General features: G+C 39.8%; 1 protein-coding gene across 1 annotated transcript; it reads left to right on the top strand.

Moving 5' to 3' along the window:
- The first annotated feature begins 6,888 nt into the window (after positions 1-6,888).
- LOC102056461 (Y+L amino acid transporter 2-like) lies at positions 6,889-20,812 on the top strand. The gene is given in 8 exon segments (XM_055706142.1): positions 6,889-9,384; positions 12,024-12,168; positions 13,126-13,193; positions 13,196-13,236; positions 14,547-14,650; positions 14,952-15,048; positions 16,432-16,581; positions 18,438-20,812. Coding segments are annotated over 8 exon segments (1,083 nt in total). The 5' UTR covers positions 6,889-9,131; the 3' UTR covers positions 18,663-20,812.
- Positions 20,813-21,436: the final 624 nt, after the last annotated feature.

Raw genomic sequence — 21,436 nt, 5'->3', positions numbered from 1 at the left:
TCTCCCCTCCTTTGCTTACTTTTTATACTTCACAGTACATTGCATATTCATCATCATATGCAGGATTGGTTAAAAGTTTCTCGCTTCTAACACAAATTAGTACACATCCACAGACAGCACCACTAAAGTTCTTACTAACTATGCATGCTGCTCAAGCAGGATTTTGCGCTCTTTTTGAGGGGGCTATTTGAGTTGGATGTCGTGATTTCCCAGTGCCACAATAACCTTTGTCCTGTTTTCAACTAATTTTCTGTGGATTGCAACACCTTATCAGCTTGGCCAGAACTTTCTCACTTGGAGGCTTCTTTCTCCATAATTTAGATAACAGTGTTCTTTTCCCCAATCTGTTACTTGTTTCCTAAGGTTGACTCCCTTGATTAGAAGTCCTTTCATTCATTATTTTTGATGACTTTAGAGGGTGTCAGCTTGACCTTATCTTTGTGCACAGAAACGTTTAACATATAAACACTAAATCAGAGTTTGGTAATTTGGGAGTTTAGACAGCAATTCCCCCCTTTTGGATTTATTTCAGTCCAGGACCAGTTCATTTTCTTTAGGTTTAGGTGGAGCTTGAGTGACACTGGTCATACATATTTTTGGTACTGATTGGTACACGTGCCCAGTGACGTGTGGTAGTACCTTGGAGGCAGGTAATTTTGGGATGGAGGTGTGCGTTGGTATTACAGTGAGATTATCGCATCAGAGGAACACAATTTCACCACAAACGTTGACTTAGCAGTGGACATCTCATCGGCTGCATAGTTCCATCAAGTTCCCATTCCAGCAGGGAGTACAAAGACCCTGGCCACAGTGTCTCTGCTCCACTCCACCCTCCGTTACCCCTATCAGCATGTGCTGAGCTGGCAGGGTGTGCTGCTTAGGGAGCCGTGGTAAAGTAGATTCCGTGTGTGCCAACCATCCTGAAAGTGATAGCTGTATTTTACCCTAAAAAAAAGCCTTCTGTAATACTATGCCTCTATTAGGTCCCAGGTTTCTCTAATTGCCCTGTCAAAGTAATTTTCCCACAGCCCTGATTAAGCAACATGGTGCTCAGTCTCTGCTCTTCCAGCAGAGAACACATTCCTGCAAAGCAATTCTGTTGCCAAAATGTTTCTTTATGTATTATAATGTATGTAACCACAGACTAGCAGGCAGCTGGAATTGTGCAGTCTTTTCAGGAGGACTTTGAGAGCTCTCAGGGATAAATAATCATCCTTCATAGATAAAAGTAAAGCAACTCGGAGGCCATTTATTCCAAATACTTGTCATATACTTGCTTTGAATAGTGTTTTTAAAAAGCACAGCCATTTCTGTGTAAACATTAATTGTAGACCTGCCTTTATCACAAAAAGCATGTTTTTACAAGATGTTACTTTAAAAGGAAGAAATAGGAGGAGCACTGACAACAGAAAGGTTTGAATTGTTTTTATTATTGCTTTGGGTCACTGTGGGTTACAGCATGGAACGTACAACATGATGCAACCCTCCTGCTTGTTTTCCAGTTGGAATGCTGAGGCTGATTGGAAGGGTATCTGTGTTTGAATTCAATGATTTCTCTTTCCTGTCAATCCACTTTCCTGGATTAGTAGCCCATTCTGACGAAGTCCTGTTACCTGACGCCTTCAACTCAGTCCAGTGTCTTAGGACTCTTGATCTGCTGTTATCAGCTCCTTCCACATGCCCTTTGACATACCAATACAAATTTTTGCCTTACTATCGGCCTTGTTCATGAAAAACAGAAATCCCACGTTAATGTTCTTGCATTTGTTAACTTTTTGCTCTGCCCAGAGGACTTTATTTTCTGGATATTTACCTGTTTTGGTAGCTATTTTGCTGTATACCACACTGCCTTTCTAAAAGTACTTTATAGACGGGGCAACATATTGTTTCAGAAGACAAAGCAGAATACATTGGGTAAGTAATTTCTTTCTTTGCTTCTTTTTTGTCTTAGAAGTATTTTTTAAAGCTTATTTAGTTAAAATAAGACCTTATTTTTACACATATTTTATATTTATATACAATTTATACAAATATAACAAATTTATATTTATACACAGATCAGATCAGCCTGTTTTGTGTATGTGTCATGTCACAAATTATTAGAAAAGCCACAGATATATAATTCTCTGGTTAATAAAAATAACTGAGTTGATAAATATTTAATAGTGAGTATTTAAAAGAAAATATATCAAAAAAAAAAAGGAAACTGAAAAAATATTAGATTGTTTGAAATGAAATAATACCTAGGATTTTCAGTTAACTACCACTCTTTTCAAATTTAGCCACTCTAAAAATCTTTCTGGTTTGGCAGGTTATGCCAGAAGTATAAAGGTCTTCCTTGTGTACAGTGTTAGTAAAGTCTCATTGTGGCTTTCTAAATTAACAAGAAGGAGTTAGACTGCATTTTTTTCACATTAACATCTGGGAAAGTGGTGTTGTTGATTTCAGTGACACATGGATGAAGGATTTGGTTTTGATTTCCCAACCTTCCTTTTGTCTTATGCTATCACAACTTTCTAAGGAACAGAGAGCAGCTGCTATGTAAGCTGCCTGCTTCTGCCTGCTAATGACCTCAGCTGAGGTTGATTGAACAAACCACATGCCAGGAGACTCTGGGATCTTCTTTCCTGAAAGCTTTCATTGATTTTAATATTCATGCTACTGCAATAAAAGTAGCAGCTAAAGGCAAGGCTAAACCAAGAATAAGAGTAGAGAATATTCATTTTAGTGTTAACCTACCCGTCCTGGTGAAACAGGTGTATGCTTATTTAGAGCAGCAGCTAGAGAGTCACTATTCAATTACAGCAGCCTTTCTGCTAAATGAAGTAAAGATCCACCTACCCTCTGGTAAGCTGCTACCTTCTCTTTTTAATACCTTTCTTAGATTTGGACTACAGTGGCTTCTCTTTCAAATATCCTTTATGATTTCCCTTAGGGTGGGAATGGAGTGCTGGGTGTGGAGCAAGTCCCTCCTATGGGAAAACGAGCCTCTGACCACAGTACTGCAATTGGAGCATGCAAAGCATTAATTGAATGAACACTTTTATAAACATAAAGTTTAAACACCAAAAGGAAATATGCTTGTTTCCTACTGAGTGGGATATGTTTTCTTCAGAGGAGATCAAAGTGGAGTTGTTGTTGTTGTTTCGTTATTTTATTATTATTGCTAAGAGTGTTTTGTTTTATGCTGTTCCTTCATAATGCATAATCTTGCTTTGTTTGCTTGATCTTTCTAAAAGAAAAAATGCTCATTTCCTACTAAGGAGGATATGTTTTCTTCAGAGGAGATCAAAGTGGATTTGTTGTTGTTGTTTGGTTATTTTATTATTATTGATAAGAGTGTTTTATGCTGATCCTTCATAATGCATGATTTTGTTTTGTTTGCTTGATCTCTCTCACTGGAAAATGTTCAACAGTATAATCTGCCATGAATACTCCCTTTAAGACCTGACAACGCTCATGCTCAGCAATGGTGTTTTGAGGTTTGATATACACATTTTTGATCATGTTGAAAACTGCTGGCTCATATGATTTCATGTTCCAGTAACTATTATATGGTTGTATATGGTTGGGTTTTGGGGGGTATTTCGGTCAATTTGCTACCTGCAGGAGAAAATTCCCCAGGGAGTGTACTTGGAGAAAATAAGAGATTGCTTGTGACTTTTAAAATTAGTTTCTACACTTATATTGATTTCTAATACATAATTAAAATATGCTAGATTTTGGTTTTAAATATAATCTTTAATGTCATTAATTTTCTAACTGAAACTAGAAAACATTAGGGGTTTATCATTTTTATTGTCTGGTTTTACTTTGCTGTATGTGGCAGTAGAAACTCACTGCCACAATCACCTAAAGAAAAGTCCATGAAATTATCTGAAATAATATTAAGGAGTAAATTCAATGTCCAGCATGTTCCAACATCTTTGATAGGAGATGACTTTCTAAATGCCCTCAGTTTCCAAGGGAATCTGCTGAAGGGAACAATATTTGGTCTCTGAGAGAGATTCTCTGATTTATTTACTAGTTCTTCTTGAATGAAAAACTGAGAATTTCAAAATGTCCTAACAAATAGAGGCAGCTTGGTCCCTCAATAAGTCTATGGAGCAGTTCATAAGATGTCACACTTCCATAAACCCCGACCAAGCCTTGCTTAATCATTTGGCAAAAGTTAATTACCTCCTCAAGGAGGAGGCAATCACTCATGAGGCTGTAGATCCCTGAAGGATGGGCAGCGTCTGAGAAAATCCTGCCCTGCCAAACCAGTCCTGCACTAATTTATGCAAGAATTGTTTTTTATTTCAACTCTGGTTTTCAACTACTATCAAGCTGTTCCTTTATCCTTCACTTTTCTGTATGACTTCTGGCAGTGGCTTGACTAAAAAATGAGCTACTGGGAATTACGTGTATATGGTATTTATTGTTTTAATTTCTCAGGTGTCAGTCTGCAAGTTCTTTTCTGTTCTTTGGGCATGCAGCTGGGACGTAAACAAAACTGCAAAGGGTTTAGAGCTGTTATGCCTGTCTGTGCTCTCAAGGCATTATGCTTTTTCTCTGAGAGGAAAATTTTCCTCCATTTATTGAAGGAGTCCCTAAGGGAGAGCAGGGCCTGCATGAAAACAGGGTTCTGAAGTTCTGTAGTAGAGATCACTTGCTGACACAAGGCACAGACAAGTGTTTGCAGCTGTTTCGTTTAGTCTGCTGCAGCCTCTGGAGCACAATGGCATGTTGATGCCTGTCTGGATCTCTGATTTCCAGAGAGCAGTAGCTCTTTCTGCTTGTCACAGTCCACGGAGACCAAGACAGCAGGGACCTTCCTTCATGTCAGGAAGCTTTTATGTCTTGCTTTTCAGATTTTATAGACATGAGCTACTAAAATACCCATTCTTATATTTTTGATGCCATGAAGTTTTATTATTGCAGTAGGATTAGCCTTTAAATACTTAACCATGCTAAAGCAGAATGCCAGAATGCGAAGAACCTCCCTTTTTTAATTATTGCATAAATTAAATCTTTCCGTTCTTAGGAAGTCATTCTGAATTCCTCTCAGCTAGAGGATTCACCATAAGGATTTGTTACGTATTATAATACAGGATTTTCCAACTGAAAATGGCCACCCCTCTGTAAGAAGTCAGTTTGTTACAGCTCTGATGCCCTCAGCCAGCATGGAAGCCCTCCCAGACCTTAGCTCATACTGGCTTTTGGTCGGATTATGTGCACCCTCAAAATGTGACCTATAGAAATGCCTAAGTGACAGAGCAGTCGTGCTTAAACAGCTAGGCTTCTCAGCTTAAGCTTTTTGGGCCACCAGTTCAGGGCCAAAGCAGCAGTGGTGGTCCCAGAAAGGGGAGATGGTAGTATAAGGATGAAGTGACACTGGTGACAGTAGGGCAACAAAATAGCAGAAGCTATAAATGAGGGAAACGGTTAGACCATGGCAACAGACACTGGGCGTATCCTCAAATTGTTTTCATCACTGTCTGGATTTAACAGCAGTAAATTCTTTACACGATCAATAAAAAATTCTTATCCTTTTGCTGTTATACAGGAAGATCTGTACAGGAGACTATTTCCTATATTCTGCTACTTTGCTAAATAGCGTGAAGACTTTGCTGGGAACTAGCATGAGTCCTGCTTCAGTCAAACCTTGTTTATTTAAGGAAGACATAGTCCAGGATAAAGAAATCGGTAACAGCTATCAACATTGTGACCCCGCCAAATGAAATCAGTGTGGTGTCTTAGCTTAGTGGGAATATTGCTGTTGGCTTGGAGGGGGCAGGACACACACACACAGAGGCATAAGCTGTTCAAAAGATTTTATTCTCAAATTGCTACTTTCTTGCGGATTTTCAGCTGATACCAACGGGGGTCACAACTAGAGTGAAGTTAAATATCTTGGTTATGGAAACTGAATCTCTTATCCTTTGATTCTCAGGCTGTGCCTGTTTGTGGACTTAATTTAAGGTCTGCTTAAAAGTTTTGCTAATGTGACATCTCTCAAAGTACAGAAGTTTGAACTGTTTCTTCTTCCATTTGTTTTTCTTTCAGAATGGTTTCATCCACTGTCACTTATTTAGGAACAAAATATTTACCTATACAGCTGTGGTTACACATTTTTAGAGATCCAAAATAATCATTTGTGAGCACCAGAGAGAAGAAAAAATAGGCAAAACTTTGTGTTACTTAAGAAAATAATTTAACCTTTAACTTTGTGCTCTCATGAAAGCTATAGATTGCAAAAGCTCTACTAGATTCAAGTAGTATTGGCAGTTTAAATGCTCAAATTCCCTTTAGCTACCAGGTCATCCATACTAGACATCAAAGTTCAGGTTTGATATCATGTACACAGGTTACCTGTACTAGTGAAAACCTGCAAATTGCATTATGTATCCTACTTTACAGGAAAGTAACTTTACTTCATTCATCAGTGACACTTCTTTTCAGGAAAAATGATAGCCGTTGGTTTCGACCACTACTTGCATAGCTGCACATTCACATCACCTCAGGAACAGCTGCATTTTAAATTCTCGCTCCCTCTGAGCTGTACCCACTTAAACATTTGTGCATTTTGGCTTAGAGCCAGAGCTCTGAATGACCCACATTTAAAAATAATAATAATAAAAAAATAAATAACACCCACATCAGGTATAAAAAGCACAAATTGGTTTTAAAATGGCTCTTCTGCCAAAGTAGTACTAACACAAGAATTCTGCCCAAATTTCTAGCATGCTGCTGTCCTGATGCACTCTCCGGACAGCTGTGATCACAGGAGGGGGGTTCTGCAAACATTTCACATAGCCGTAGGAAGTAGAAATGGAGCCAGGAGGTTCTGGAAGTATTAGCTTGTATTTTTGGGGGGATGGTGTGGGGGGGGGGGGTGTGTGGAACATGACTTCTTTTCCCTCCTTTCTTTCACACAAGCAGAAAAATTGTGTTAACAGTAGGAAACTGGGAATGCTTACCAAGAATTTTAAAGGACAATATGTGACGGATGTATTGGATGCCTGAAATTCTTCCCACCAGGCCAAGGTGGCATTTTTTATTCTTAGAGGGATAAAGTGAGAAGTCAGAGGAGTTACCTGTGTGTGAAGAGGAAATCAACAAAAGATGGGAGACTCAGCAGTCATGCTTCAACACCTATGGCAGGAATTAATATTTAACTTTACTCCAGTGTTCCCATAGTGCTCCTGCAGTTAGAGAAAGTGCCACTGGGATGAGAAAAGCATTTAATCTTTAAAGAGAGTTTGACAATTTTTAATCTTTAATCCTCACCAGGACTCATTAGTTATTTGATCAACTAGAAAACTGAGTTGCACCAGAAAAAAAGCTGGAAAAGAACACATGTAATTATACGTTATTCAGTGTTTCTAAACCAGGCAGGCTTTACAAAGGAAAGCAAGCCTCTTAGGAAGTTTGAGGAGGGCAGGCTGTTTGTTTTAAACTGGCCACTGATCCACATTTTAACACCATAAATTTGTGATCAAAATGTTTTGGCCAGTGTCCCATGGAGGAGTTTTGTTCTACTCAGAGAAGTTGGCTTTAGTTTATAGTATTTTGAGGAAGTTCTCTTTGGAAGTGTTTTAGAGTGTGTGTGAAGAGGGGAAGGGAAGGAGAAATAAACTTCTGAGACAGGCACTGAAAAAATCCATTGTTCTAGGTAAGCATCGTTATGAGTCAGCAGGACCCAAGAATTGAGACAGTCACTGCAGTCCCAGCTGTTACATTTCCCTTCTCCAACCCTGAGGACCTCAGTCCCGGAGGGGTGCGAAGTGTGCACAAGGCTGATTTATTGATGGAGCTATATTTGATGCAGTTATGTTGTTTTTCCCAGCTTCCAGCATACCTGGAACCTGCCCTGCGAACACTGGCATGGGAAGCTTCTACAGTCACGTTTTGTTGGACTTTCTTATAAAAAAGTGTTCCAGGAACAGTGTTCAAAACTCAATCCCTATGCATGCTTGTGGCTTCTACCCAGAAGTCAAGTAAGGGTAATAACTACACAAGCTGCATTATTCACTGCAGCACCAATTTCATCTCTAGGAACAGCTAAAGCTCTTTTCTTTATCTTCATATTAACATTAACCTCCTGAGTCTGGAGGGTTTGGGTATCTTTTTCTCTCTTTTTCTCTTGGGTTCCTCAGCAGATAGTTTTCAGATGGATGTGATTTCATGAAACAAATAATAATGAAATAAAGAAAGTTCTTCCTGGGATGAGAGCAAAATTTAGGGAGAAGTACACCTGTAGGGGAAATTCCAGCTATATTAAAGAACGTTTCCAGGGGTACAGTGTCTCCTTCTTCCCTAAAATTACTTCAATAACATAATGTAGAATTACAGTTTAAGACAATAATAAAAGTGAACTGAGAGTTCATGAAAGCTTCAGGATCTATAATTAAGGACAGTGGCCTCACATTTCTCCGTTAAAAAGGTATGGAACAGTGAAAGTTAAGAAAATTCACTGGTATGTGGTTTCTGGACTGTTTCTGGACTACCAGATAAAAACAGGCAAAATCACTGTTCTTCGTACCTGTAGGAGCCCTTCTTATTATGATTTGCATCCCATGCCAAGTTCAGCTGCAGCTGAGCCTTGGCCTTCCTGACCCCATCCCTACATAGCTGGGCAGCATCCCTGTACTCTTCCCAGGAGCGTCCCTGCTTCCATTGCCTGTGCGTTTCTTTCTTGCCCTTTAGTTTGACCACCACATCTCAACTCTGCCATGCAGGTCTTTTGCCTTCCTTTCCTGATTTCTTACACCTGGAGAACGAGGGCTCTCATGCTCCATGGAAAGCATCCTTAAAGATCTGCCAGCTCTATTCCATTCCCTTGTCCCTGAGGCGAGTTTCCCAGGGGGTCCTATTGACTAACTCCTTGAACAGCTGGAAGTTTGCTTTCCTACTTAAATTTTAATAAAGTATATAAAGAATAAAGAAATCTCACCTTTCGCATGTGAGCAACTGTGTTGACTTTAATAAAACTTAAGGATTATTTAAAAGGAGCAGGTATTAGTGCTAAAATTCAAAAGCTGGTGTGTTTTCTCTTACTGTCATGAAAACAGTAACCTTCAGAAAACCATTGTGTAAATTTTAAACCAGGTATTTTATTCATTTTAATAAATCTAGGTGGTCCTGAAATGATGAAATTTGATTCTGTTTTGTTCCTTGAAAGAGGGTTGGTATCTGGAAAGACAGTTTTGAAATATGCTTTAAGTGATGTAAAGCATACAGTGCTCCTCTCATGCATGTTCTTTTTTTCTGCAGGTTCCTTAACATTTATTAATTGTGTTAAAATGTAGCGGGGAGCCCTTGTACACCATGTTTTCACATATGCAAAAGTTATGGCTCTTATCTTGGTGATATCTGTTGGCCTTTACAAAATTGGTAAAGGTAAGAATAATTTTCATTCACTACTTTTGAAAATGTACCAGGTATGAGTTTCATAATCTGTGCAGGAAGATCAGACTACGTAAGGCTGACATATGAAGCATTGTTTATTCTGGAAAAAACTGTCATAGGAAGATCAGAGGAATTTTATGGTTTGTTAAGTAATGGGGCTTAGTTATTCTTCTACCCTTAGTGTGACAAACCAACACATGCCAAGTTCTGTGTTGCTCAGGCTGAATAGCAAATAGCCACTGGAGTAACTAGTGCTAACTAGTTTAGAGCCAGCCTTAGTGTCTCCCACTCGTGCTTGTTAAAGACTAGTGTTGCTACTTGTCCTGTGACAGGACAGCACAGCAGGAATTGCCGGACGTGTCCTTCACATCGTTCCTCACCCTGCCCGCGGCAGCAATGCCACAGCAGGGTCCGCGGGGAGAGGGCCAGGGAGGGAGCGCTCGTCCTTTCCTCCACTGGCGACAGGGCGTGCTTGTTCCTAGAAGCAAGGGAAGTCCTGTGAATCACTGTGGTATTGTAAGACATCACAGGACAGATGAGCCACTCAGCAGTAACTGGATGAACGGAATATGCTGAAAAGCTGGAGGCTAGTTAATTCCAGTGCTACAGCTGATCTTTGCATATGGCCATAAATTTGATTTTATTACTTTGGGCCTCCGGTACAATGAAGTCTCTTCCAACTCTAGCTCTGCTGCTTAGTTACTAAGGTTTCTTCATTTTTCTTTCCCATTAAAATCCTAAATAGCCGTGGTATCTTTGGTCAGTTGAGATAAAGATGGTTTCCCCTCTTCAGTTTAGAGATCGTCTTTTTCTGCTGCTGAAATCAGTTTAGAAAATCTAATGAGTGTGCTTGCTTTTCCATGTCTGCTGGCCACCTCCTTTCCTTGGCTGCAGTTGTATCAACTCTTACACTGTAAACTGCCCCAGCCTTTAAGAGAACTGTCATCACTGGTTTGTTCAAGTCTAAAGAGACCTGAACAAACGAACTCGGTCCTAGGGGTGGGAACGTGAAGATGCAGAGCAAAAGCATCGCTTAAGGGCCTCGGTTACACGAAGGAATAGTTCCTTTCGTATAGCTGCTGCAGTTTTAGAAAAGTGTGAGTCTGTGATGTCACCCCTATAGTAGCTTTGCCCTGTCCCCATGGTCACAGATTTACCCGTGCTTTCAAACCGCCTCCTTCACAGCTCCCAGCCTGCTCCCTGCCATGCAGCTGCCATTGTGCAGTTTGGCCCAGGGGCCATTCCCTCTGCCCTTGCATCCATATAGCCCACGTGGGTTCCTCGGCGTTGCTTCATGGGGTCAGGCAAGGTAAAGGCAGAGAGGAAACATCATTGTGAGGAACACAAAGGGCTGAGGGCTTTTAGGGGTAGTAAAGATCTGTCTCTGCTTTGTTTAAGCAGAACAGAGCACTTAAATACAAAAAGGGCTGGGAGGAGGAATGATGTAGACTTCTGGAGGAAGCTGTGATTGAGTCAATGCACTCTTTTAAACCCAGCAGCTGTTTTAATGAAAAGTTACAATGTTTTAGCCCTGCTGTATTCCTTCTGATGTGCTCAGATATGCCTCTTGTTTTAAAACACTGTGAATGTATCTGATTATGAATATGAGATACCTTTAATTAAAAAAAAACAACAACTTTTCCTGTTCCTTTTCGATTTTTCTTTTTCTTCCTTCCAACCATTTTTATCTCCAAGGTGTGTGTACATCTCATAGCTTCACCATCCTTGGTTCGAACAGTCTCCTGGTAGTTACTGCTCTTCAAAGACTGATGTGCTTTTGTGGTATCTATAAACTCCTTGGTTTAACCACAGAGTAAAGTTGTTTCATTTTACAACAAAGATGTTACTTTCTCCCCTAATGGAGGTTTCGGCATATTTCTGTCTTCCTTAATACTTAATCCACTTCCATTTATATTAAACAGTCATTTTCTTCTGCAAACTCACTAAGGCTTTTCTTCCCCTTTCCAGAATCACAGGAAAGGCTCACACAGTTTCACTAACATTTCGTTTATACTGCAGCATTCTGCAGGCTGTCATTTCAACTGATTGAGCTAAACTACAAAAGAATTTTGAAAGGAAAGATTTTTTCATGTCTCCTTTCTTAATTTTGTGTAATGCCTTGGTGGGGCAGAGCATCCCACTGAGAACCATGCCTCCAGGAGTTGCCCCTCCAGTGGCTACTAATTCATCTGGTGAAAATGAAAGCACAGATACAAGGAAGAAATATGAGACAGATTCAGGAACTGAAATTGGGTTTTCTGAGTGCCTCTGCCTGGCTGCCAGGGCATAGCATGACCTCAGTATGGCTCCCTCCTTCCGTAGGCTAGACAGCGATGCCAGGAGACAAGAATGCTGTGAATTCTGGTAGAACTGCAGATCACATCCAAGTAACAAAACACAGGTAAACATCTTCTGCTGTCTCCCTATACAAGTGTAGCTGTCTGAACGTCTGACTGAAACTTTCCTATTTGTCAAGTGAAAATATAAGCTATGCACTTTTAGAAATAGTAACGAAGCCTGAATTAAGTGGATTTTTACTTCCTTTTGGTTATCTGAGACTTCTATGTAATGTCCATTTATGTCATAATTCTTAAAACATAACAGGCAATTGATATCTGCTGTTTCTACAGGAGAAACAGAAAACCTGGGAGCTCCATTCAAGGGCTCTGCAACTAACCCAAAGATGATCACGCTGGCTCTCTGCTCTGCCGCCTTCTCCCATGCGGGACGGGACATGCTCAACTATGTCACTGAGCAGATGCAGGATCCCAAGAGGTAAAAGTGTGCTTTTCCTTTAAATTGCTGAAGTGTCCTGGTAAGACAGGTGATGTCAGACAAGCCACTCTTATTTGTTTCTGATTGGAAATTAGTCCAACTGTTTTCTCTGCAAAAACCTTCTTTTTTTCAAAAGAAGGAACAAGTATGACAGCTCTTTCTGATTATTGTCCTCACTCACCTGTTGTATCATACTGATAATTCACTTGCCTGCATGTATGTAACACCTTAGACTTTAAACCAGAATTTTTAAAACAGGAGAACAGATCCCTGCTGAAAGGAGGGAAAAGCGTGGGTCCATCTAAAATTCCCCACTTCTTTTCAGTTAGACAGAACAATTATTTTATTTTTCCAGGACTGGTTTTGCCACCTGTGAAGTAAGACTGTGTCAGGTTTATGGCTGTTTTATCCTGTGATCTTCAGCATTACTGTTTATGGGCAGAATGTTTAATTTTGCTGAAGATGAAAGGTTGAGTGAAACATTAAAAAATCCATAGTAGCACTGAAATATCATCTCTTCCCCTCTGTAGGAATGTCCTGTGGGAGCTCTGTGCCTCACCTACTCAGCCTGATATAGTCCACCCCGTATTGGGACATACATAGGTTATGGTTAGGAAAAAATGCTATGATCAAAAAAACACCTGTGTGCATTTAAGTCTCATTGTTTAAGTGCTGTCTTAAATTTCTTCATATGAAAGACAGAATATAAAATTACAGATATAAATGTACGAAATTTTCTCTAAAACTTGTGACAGACCCGCAAGCAGCCAACTAAGCTGCTTATGGAACTTTTCCACATGTGGCTGCAAATTATTTCGTAACCCCACAATTATAAAATGATGGATTACAAAAAGTGATGGAGGTATCCATTCACAATGTTTGACTCTGGGAACAATCTTCTGTTTAAATATTCCTTGATTAAAAAACATGACATAATTTTGCCATTTTCCTTTGCAGGAATATTGCAATTTCAATGTCTGTTGTGACTATTATTTACTTGTTGACTAATATAGCATACCGTGTAGTGTGGACTTGTCAAGTCTCCTCACAACTGATGCACTGGCTCTGGTAAGTTGAATAAAATAATTAAAACAAAAGTCACTTATGGATGATACTGCAGAAAAATCGCTGGTAGCATACTTTTTGGTGAAACAGTTGAAATATCTTGATGCTGAAAGTTGTCGCTTTCTTTTAAACTTTGTTTTCATGTAAGAGTACCAGTATATTAGAAGGCATATAAAGAACTGTTGTGGTTTAACCCCAGCTGGTAATTAAGTACCACACAGCTGCTCGCTTACTCCCCCCTCATCCAAACGGATGGGGAGGAGAGTGGGAAAGGAATGTAAAACTGGAGGGTTGAGATAAGAATAATTTAATAATTGAAATAGAAGAAAAATGAAAGAACAGTAGTAATGACAATGATGATAATAACAGTTATAATGAAAAGGAGGAGGGAAAGAATAAAATCCAGAGGGAAAGGAAGAAAGGAACACGAGGTGCACAACGCAACTGCTCACCGCCCGCTGACCCATGCCCAGCAGGTCCCCAGGCAACCCTCTGCCTGCCCCGGCCAGCCCCTCAGGTATATATACCAGGCATGATGTCCCATGGTATGGAATTCCTCTTTGGCTAGTTTGCGTCGGCTGACCTGGCTGTGTCCCCTCCCAGTTCCTTGTGCCCCTCCAGCCTTTTCGCTAACAAGGCCTGAGGAACAGAAAAGTGTCACACCAAAGCCAAAACACAGCACCCCACTAGCTCCTAAGAAGATAATTAACTCCATTCCAGCTGAAACCAGGACAAGAATATATCAATAAATCTGCTCTTGTAAAATCCTCTTATATGCTCTGTAAATCCTGCTCCTAACAGTACTTCATTGTAGAAGATGCTTTTGCCAGGGCCAGGCAGAGATTGAGCTATGGAAAGTCCTGGTGGTTTAACAGCCAGGGGTTTGTTTGCTATCATTCTAATATAGAGTGTGTGATGTTTAATGCTGCAGGATCACAGCAATATTTTCAACACAAAAATGTGCAGTGAAAAGCTTTTTAAAACCTGATCAATATTTTATACAAAAGTACAGTTATAACTCGTGGACTACTATAGTCAGTATTTGTCAGAGTACGTTGAAGTCAACACATCTTCTCTCATTGACTTGACCTAGGCTTAGAAATTTTTTAAATCTTTTTTTAGTGTATCTACCATTTTTGTTTTGATATTGATCAGTTTTTCCAAATTCTGATTTCCCAGATCATTATCAGGTGTCATAAGGAAGCATGGGCTGTGACACTATATTTGGGCTGTTGTGTTTTCATGAGAGTTTCTCAGGATTGTCCATATGCTTAATGTAACGGGCCTTGCTATTATTTTCATTTTTGTTACAGGTGTTTGGCAGTGAAACCCTTAGTTGTGCTAACTGGATAATTCCTATAGCAGTGGCCATGTATTGCTGTAGTGGCTTAAACTCATCAATGATTACAGCAGCAAGGTATGAAATATAAGATGTATTTTAAATAATTGAAGAGATCATTTATGATTAATCTGCATTGTAAAAGTGACGCAGCAAATTTTTGCCATGTCCGGTTGTTCATTTACAGTGGAAGTACTGTTAGGATCTGACGTTTCTTCTCATGAGCACCACCAATTGATAAACTAAAGCCACTTGAGAAGGGAGGAGCGTGTACAACAGAGTAATAAAATCATTAATGCTGCCTTTGTCAGAAACCTACAAAATATTCCTTGGCTCACTCTCTGGTTGAGGTTTTTTATTCTTTTTTTTTTTTTTTTAGGCCTTTTTATGTTGGAGCTAGGGAAGGACACCTTCCTGACAGTCTGAGCTTGGTTCGTATAAAGTGCCACACACCAGCCCCTGCTCTCGCCTTCGGTGTAAGTGACAGCCTGGCCCCGTGCCTGGCCGGGGCAGCCGAGGATCTGTACCTGGGCAGTCTAACACCCCACCTCTGCCTGGTGTTTCTCCTGGGCTTCTCCTGCACTGCAGAAATCTTCCTCAAATGCCCACAACTTAAAAAACTCATTCAGGGTGGTGGTGGTGTTTGCCTCACGAGGGTTTTTTTTCAGTGGAAAGAGAACGGCTTAGTTCACACTCGTGCTCTCTCAATAAGATTAGTGAGGAATAAATGCAATAGTATTACTTAGAAAACAGAGAATGGCTACACGTGTAACAATAGAGACAGGAGTTATTTAAGTCTTTATGTGAATTTTCAGAGTGTCACTGGAGAAGCACATGGCAGGAACATGTCTCAAACCCTGCTGGAGGCTGATGTTGCGGGACTCTTCTTAGGAGTGAAAAAGCAACCAAAATTAAATTTTCACCATTGGATGCCTATAGCCATATTGATTTCTTCCTGCTGTCACTATACAAATGAATCTTGTGACACAAACCTGAAGAACCATGACGTATACAATTGGTGCAAATTATTTTAATAAATAATCCTTAAATCTAACAGATTATAAAATAAGGGGGAGGATATGCACAAAAAAAGAAGGTGAAATCATTCAGAAGCATTTGACTGCTGTTTATTTTATTTGGTCTCTTCTGTTGCCCTGTGTTACACATGGTTTATGAACAGATTATCATACCAGTCCTGTTTGACATCAGGTAATTTACTAAAAGATCTAATCTCAGTACGAACACCTTTCTCAGAGGGATTCTGTTTGCACCAGTAAGATGAGCTATACTGCCTTAATACACCACCATTCACATTTTTCACAGTGGAATTTTTTTCTGCTCCTCTGTTAAAAGAGACATTAAATTCCTGGTGTTTTAGGTCTTTCCATGCAGGCAGTATAGCATACTTGCATAATAGCCAATTTACTCTAATAGTCTCAAAGATGAGTGGGCTGTGAGAGCCTCCAACGGTGAAACTAAATTAAAAGTTTGCTTTGAAACTGAAGCCAACCAGAACAGCAGAGTAAGCAGCTGCCTGAGAAAGCTTCTTGGCAACTTCTCCATAGTGCAGCAGAGTCTGGGGCTCCTCATCTGGCCACTTTAGGCGGGTTTTCTGCTGGTGCTGAAACAACAAGTCTGACACCTCTTCAGCCAAATGTGCTGGTCTCATTGCTGTTTAAGGAAGAGATACCAGCATGTTTCACGTAGAATATTTGCAGATTTCTCAGAGTTTTAAGTACATCCTTCTTGCAAGGACTTAATCTCCTAAATCCAGACAAATATATTGGAAACAGGCCATATTATAACTTTACTACCTCTTTATTTTTGCATTAAGAAGCCTTTGTTTTTATTATCTCTAGGGCTTAATAACTTTTCTTTATCTCCTTGTGGAAAATGTTTTCTTCCTCATTCATTACTACTGCTTCAACTACTGGAGCTGTGTGGGTCTGTCTGTTGCAGGACTAATGTATTTGAGATATATGCAGCCACATAGACCACAGCCTCTTAAAGTAAGTAAACGAGAGGAAACAAGCCCTAAAAGCCATCGTATGTATGTGTTTATGTGATACTTAATACCACAACCATAACATTGCCAGTTATGTTATAGACTATTTATCAGCCACAGATATCCTTTCAACATACAAGATAAGAATCGAAGGAGCAAACCCATTTGAGTTTCCACAAGACTATTCTGGTACTGTTGCTGTGACGTTGAAATTCTATTTACCATTTCTTTTTCCTTTCATTCAACCTTATAACTATTTTTATTTCAAAATAGATGAGGAATAAATAAATGTCTGGGTTTCTTATTTCATCCTGGAACAACCCCCTTTTGTATTGTTCACAGCAGACCTCAGCAGAGCTAGTGACGGGGGCTCCAGAGAGCTTCGCACTGCTCAAACTTACATGACTTAACAAATTCAGCAAAATTCCTCCAAAACCCATAAATGCCCAAAATTTTGCTCATGCAAAGGTTCAAAAGCTTGAATAATCAAATATATTTTGATTGTTCCCTCCCACTGCATAGTGGTCATAGACAATAAAATGCAAGTTTATTGACTGACTGTAGAAGAACATCTGGCTATCAGTTAGGACACTGCACAAAAAAAAAAAGCATGGCTAAAACTTTTTTCTAGTTTTAGTCCAGTGATTGTCCAAGAAGCAGGGGTGGAAACACACAGCTTCGCCCAGGCACACAGAACCACATGCTGGCTCCCGTTTCGCTGCACTCTGTTGGTTCTGTGACCTGCATTTTCATTCTGCAGTGCTGCAGTAAAAATTACGAGAAATCCAAATAAACACTCAATCTAAATATTTAAATATTTCTTCCTTGTGACTCTCTCTTCCTAACCTTCTGCACAATTTTTAGCCACACATTTTTTTTTTTCCATTTAAGTGTAACATCCTGATTACAAAAACCACATGGTTCAAACAAAGGCATAAAATATGCTAAGCACCTATTGCTAGCAAACTTTGCAGTCTCCTAGAGCAGACCAAATCTTCCTGAAGCATGTTCACACTTCATTTCCAAACATTCCCCCCAAATATTTGGAAGATAAAGATTAAATCTTGCCTTATTGGCAGTTTTGCTACTGACTCTATTAAAGCCAGGATTACAATCAGATTATAGATAATGACTGTTTAATCCCTATCAGCATTTGCCAGTTTAGTCAACGTCACAGCTCTGCATGTGCTTTTTCCTTCTCTGAAATGTAGCAGTTGGTTTTCATCAATTTACAGTTTTAATCCTTATAAGAAAAAAGAAATGTTTATACCTGTACCTCTCAGTATTCAAATGTCAGCTCCTGGACTTCTGAAAAAGCTCATTACCATAGCCGGTGACGAATATTTTAGTGAAAAATAAACCCATAAAGGAGTTGTTACAAATTTCCTTATTTGTGGTATATTTGTTAAGTATCCAGGCAAAATGGTTGTAAACCAGTCCGTTAGTTCTGTAGCATCAACATGGTAATTGAAAATCTAGTTGAGTTAGTTCCCAATCAAAATAGCTATTAAAAATCTGCAATTTAAGTTAGAGGGAAAACTACCCATTACTGCTTAGTTTTAAAGCACTGCTTTTGAAGATTGATCTCTTATTAATTGGAAAGGAGTTGAGCTTGTGCAGGCCTGAAAACAACAAAATGATGAGATACTCAGGTGTGTGCCAAATCAGAGTCTCCCAGCAGCATACACAGAAGCTAGCAAATTGTACTGACTGTAGGAAGTCAAAAGGTTCAGTACATAGCAGTCATGCAGTCAATAGCTGTATTTTTATTATCAACATGTCTAACTTTAATCTGCAAAACATCTGTACAATATTTACTGCATCTTTTAATAAATGTAGGAATACTTTTTGTCTCCACAGGTTAACCTCTTCTTCCCTATATACTGTTTATGTTCCCTTTTCCTAGTGATAGCTCCTCTCTACAGCAACACAATCAATTCCCTTGTTATCGTTGGTATTACCCTTTCAGGCATCCCTGCACATTATTTGGGAGTCTGTCTTTCAGTTGAAAAATTACCTAAACATCTACAGCGGCCCTCTGGTAAGCAATGTCATCTTGTCCTAGTCAGTCTCCTAAATCCTTGAATGCTTGGTCAGAAGAAAGGAAGAAAAATTTTTCCTAGAATTCTTTTTCTTTATGGAGTCTTGCTATGCTTTTGTAAATGGCATATCTGAGATCATCTGCTTCACCACATGGTCCTGAAAACAAAACCACACATACCTGTACAAAACAGTCCAGTATGTGGATATGATGCTAGTTTGGTGTTATCCCACATTCATTACCCTTCTGCAGAAAAGTTATTTTCAACAAATTATGCCACTGTAACTGAAGTGCTTTCACTTTCCAGCAGAACAACCTGTTGTGGAGCACTGTAAGGGACTGAGTTGTGTTCCAGCTAGCATATATTCAGGGAAAACATGTTTTCATAGTGTCCATTGCCTGCCTAGTAGTATCAAAGGTGTGACCCCATGAATCACACTGATTTTTTTCTACAGTGGAAATTATTTAAGGAATTCACAAGGAGAAATTAAACCCTGCTGTCTACAAAATCCCTTGAGCCCCTGCCCAACCCTTTGGCCTCGACAGTTCCTGCTGGCAAGGTAACCTTCAGGTCTCCTGAGCACGCAGAGAGCCTCCAGCACTGGCTGCCTGGTCCTCATGTCACACAGGTGGCTGTTGCACGATACCCAGCGCAGGCATGTGTGGACAAGTGCACAGACTGGACAAGTGCCCCTGTCAGTGGGTGCCATGAAAGAAAAGAGAAGAACGGGGATAGTTCTCTTGAAGTTTTTCAGTGTGGCACATGGGAATGTGCAATTAGCCCTAATTCTTAGTCTCCCAAAATGAAAGACACAATAACTGCCATTAAAAAAAAGCCATCAGCCTTGCAACCTGGACCATAAAAACAGTCACTCCAGCTCTAATATGGTTTGTTGATATGTAGCGCCATTTGTTATCCTTGTCGGCAAGTTGTAATTCCTTTCTGTAATTGTATTTCAATATAACATACATTGTTTCTAATTTGCGTTTCATCATTCCTATTCAATTAGCCCCAATAAAGGTAATTTAATCTTATACAAGTCCCTGTAGTTTCTAGCATTATTGTCTTTTTATTGATGTCTTCCCAGAAAAAGAGAAATGGAATAGGCAATCATCGCTACTTAAACCTTTCTTTATTCCCTCCCCACATTTTAAAGAAGTCATTTACAGGACTGTAATTTTGTGCATCTCCAATACAGTGTTTGCTGATAGGGCTCCTGTGAAACCTACTATTTGCATTTCAATGCCATCTGCTGTGGCAGTTTCCTTTCAGCGGGATTTTCTTTTGACGCAAAGTATAAACAATAAAAACACACTACATTAAGTTAAAGACGAAGATATTAGAGATGCATGTTTTGCTTTTGGGAAGCCACTGCTTTTGAGCACTAAAATCCTTTAAGTACCACAATCACAAAACACAAAGAGGAAAGAAGACCTACGGCATACTTTAGTTTGCCCAGCTCAGAACATCCCCATGTCCTCTTCACACACACAACACATGCCTCTGTTACAGTATAGCACCCTCTGATCCTGCTCTACCGTTGTGTGGAAATACTGCATTTTGGCCCCATCTCTTGCCAAGCAGTGGTTAACAACAGAGGCACAGTCCCAGACTGTATCAGGGCACAAAAAAAGTACAAACCCTACAAGTCAGTATCAAACCAAACATGACAGGCTTTGCCTCCACAGAGCTCAAAGTCATGCTTGGTGCTGAGCTACATGTCCCACCAAGACAGCACTATACCATCATCCAAAGTTTTCCTTGCAGAACCAAAGTTCCCAAGTGATTTGAAATACCTGAGGTGACACCTCAGGTGATACCAGCTGGCAGGTGCTATGGGGAGTGTAATAAGGGCTGCAGGCTAAGGCCATTTGCATCAAGAATTTGGAGCTGAGAAACTTCTTTCTTTGTTTGTTTTGTTTTGTTTTGTTTTCCCAAAATCTCTTTTTGCATGAATCTGTTCACTTTCTGGGTATGATGCACAAGCCTTCATTTTCTTTCTTTCTGGACAGTAGGAAAGTAGTAGTCAGGTGCAAGGTTATGAATGTGATTAATGTTATTAAAATTCTCTATGGACATAGGAATCCCAGAAATTTTAATGTCTGATGTTTCTTCATCTCTTACAAATTATACATGTAAGTCTATTGTCAAATATCTAAAGCAACTCATAGACGCTGAAGTGTTTTAAATAAACATCTGATCCATAGCAAATACTGTAGTTGTGTGGTTTTAAAGCATTAAAGTGGTACTATGAATGAAATTTGCCTGCCTTACATCTTGCAAGCTGGTTTGTCAGGAGAGCAATAAATGTCTAACTCTTACTTGTGTTCTCTGTAGCACAACAGAAGAAGCATTTGTGGAAGGAAAAATTTCTAGTTACTCCAGATGGGACACTTTCTCACTACAGTTATGAGAAATTCTTTACCCAAACTCTTTCTTCTTGTAAGAATAAACACTTTTTTTTTTTACATTATTCACAGATGCTCAATTATGCAGTCAAACAATAAACAGTTTTACTTTTTCAGAGACAGTCTTGGCATGCAGGCAAAGTATCTCATCATTACATAAAATATCAGGAGGCAGCTGTTCGACATCTAGTTTGTCAGCTGGCATCTCTGTGGTAGAAGGGACTGGGGTATGGATAACACTGGAACCCACTGGAAGCTGTAGGCCGTGGAAAAGTGCAGGCTGTGCTGCGATGCATAATGGGAGCCTGGCAGGCTCAAGGGCAAGAGACCCTGGAGAACAGCCCACATGCAGAGCTGGGAAGGGTCTTTCAGGGGCAAAAGCTGGGGCAATACAGTACTTGGGAATAGT

This window comes from Falco cherrug, chromosome 3 (genome assembly GCF_023634085.1).
Source record: "Falco cherrug isolate bFalChe1 chromosome 3, bFalChe1.pri, whole genome shotgun sequence".
In the NCBI taxonomy this organism is placed as follows: Eukaryota; Metazoa; Chordata; class Aves; order Falconiformes; family Falconidae; genus Falco; species Falco cherrug.
The sequence above is the reverse complement of the archived record's forward strand: the minus strand, read 5'-3'. Positions and strand labels throughout refer to the sequence as shown.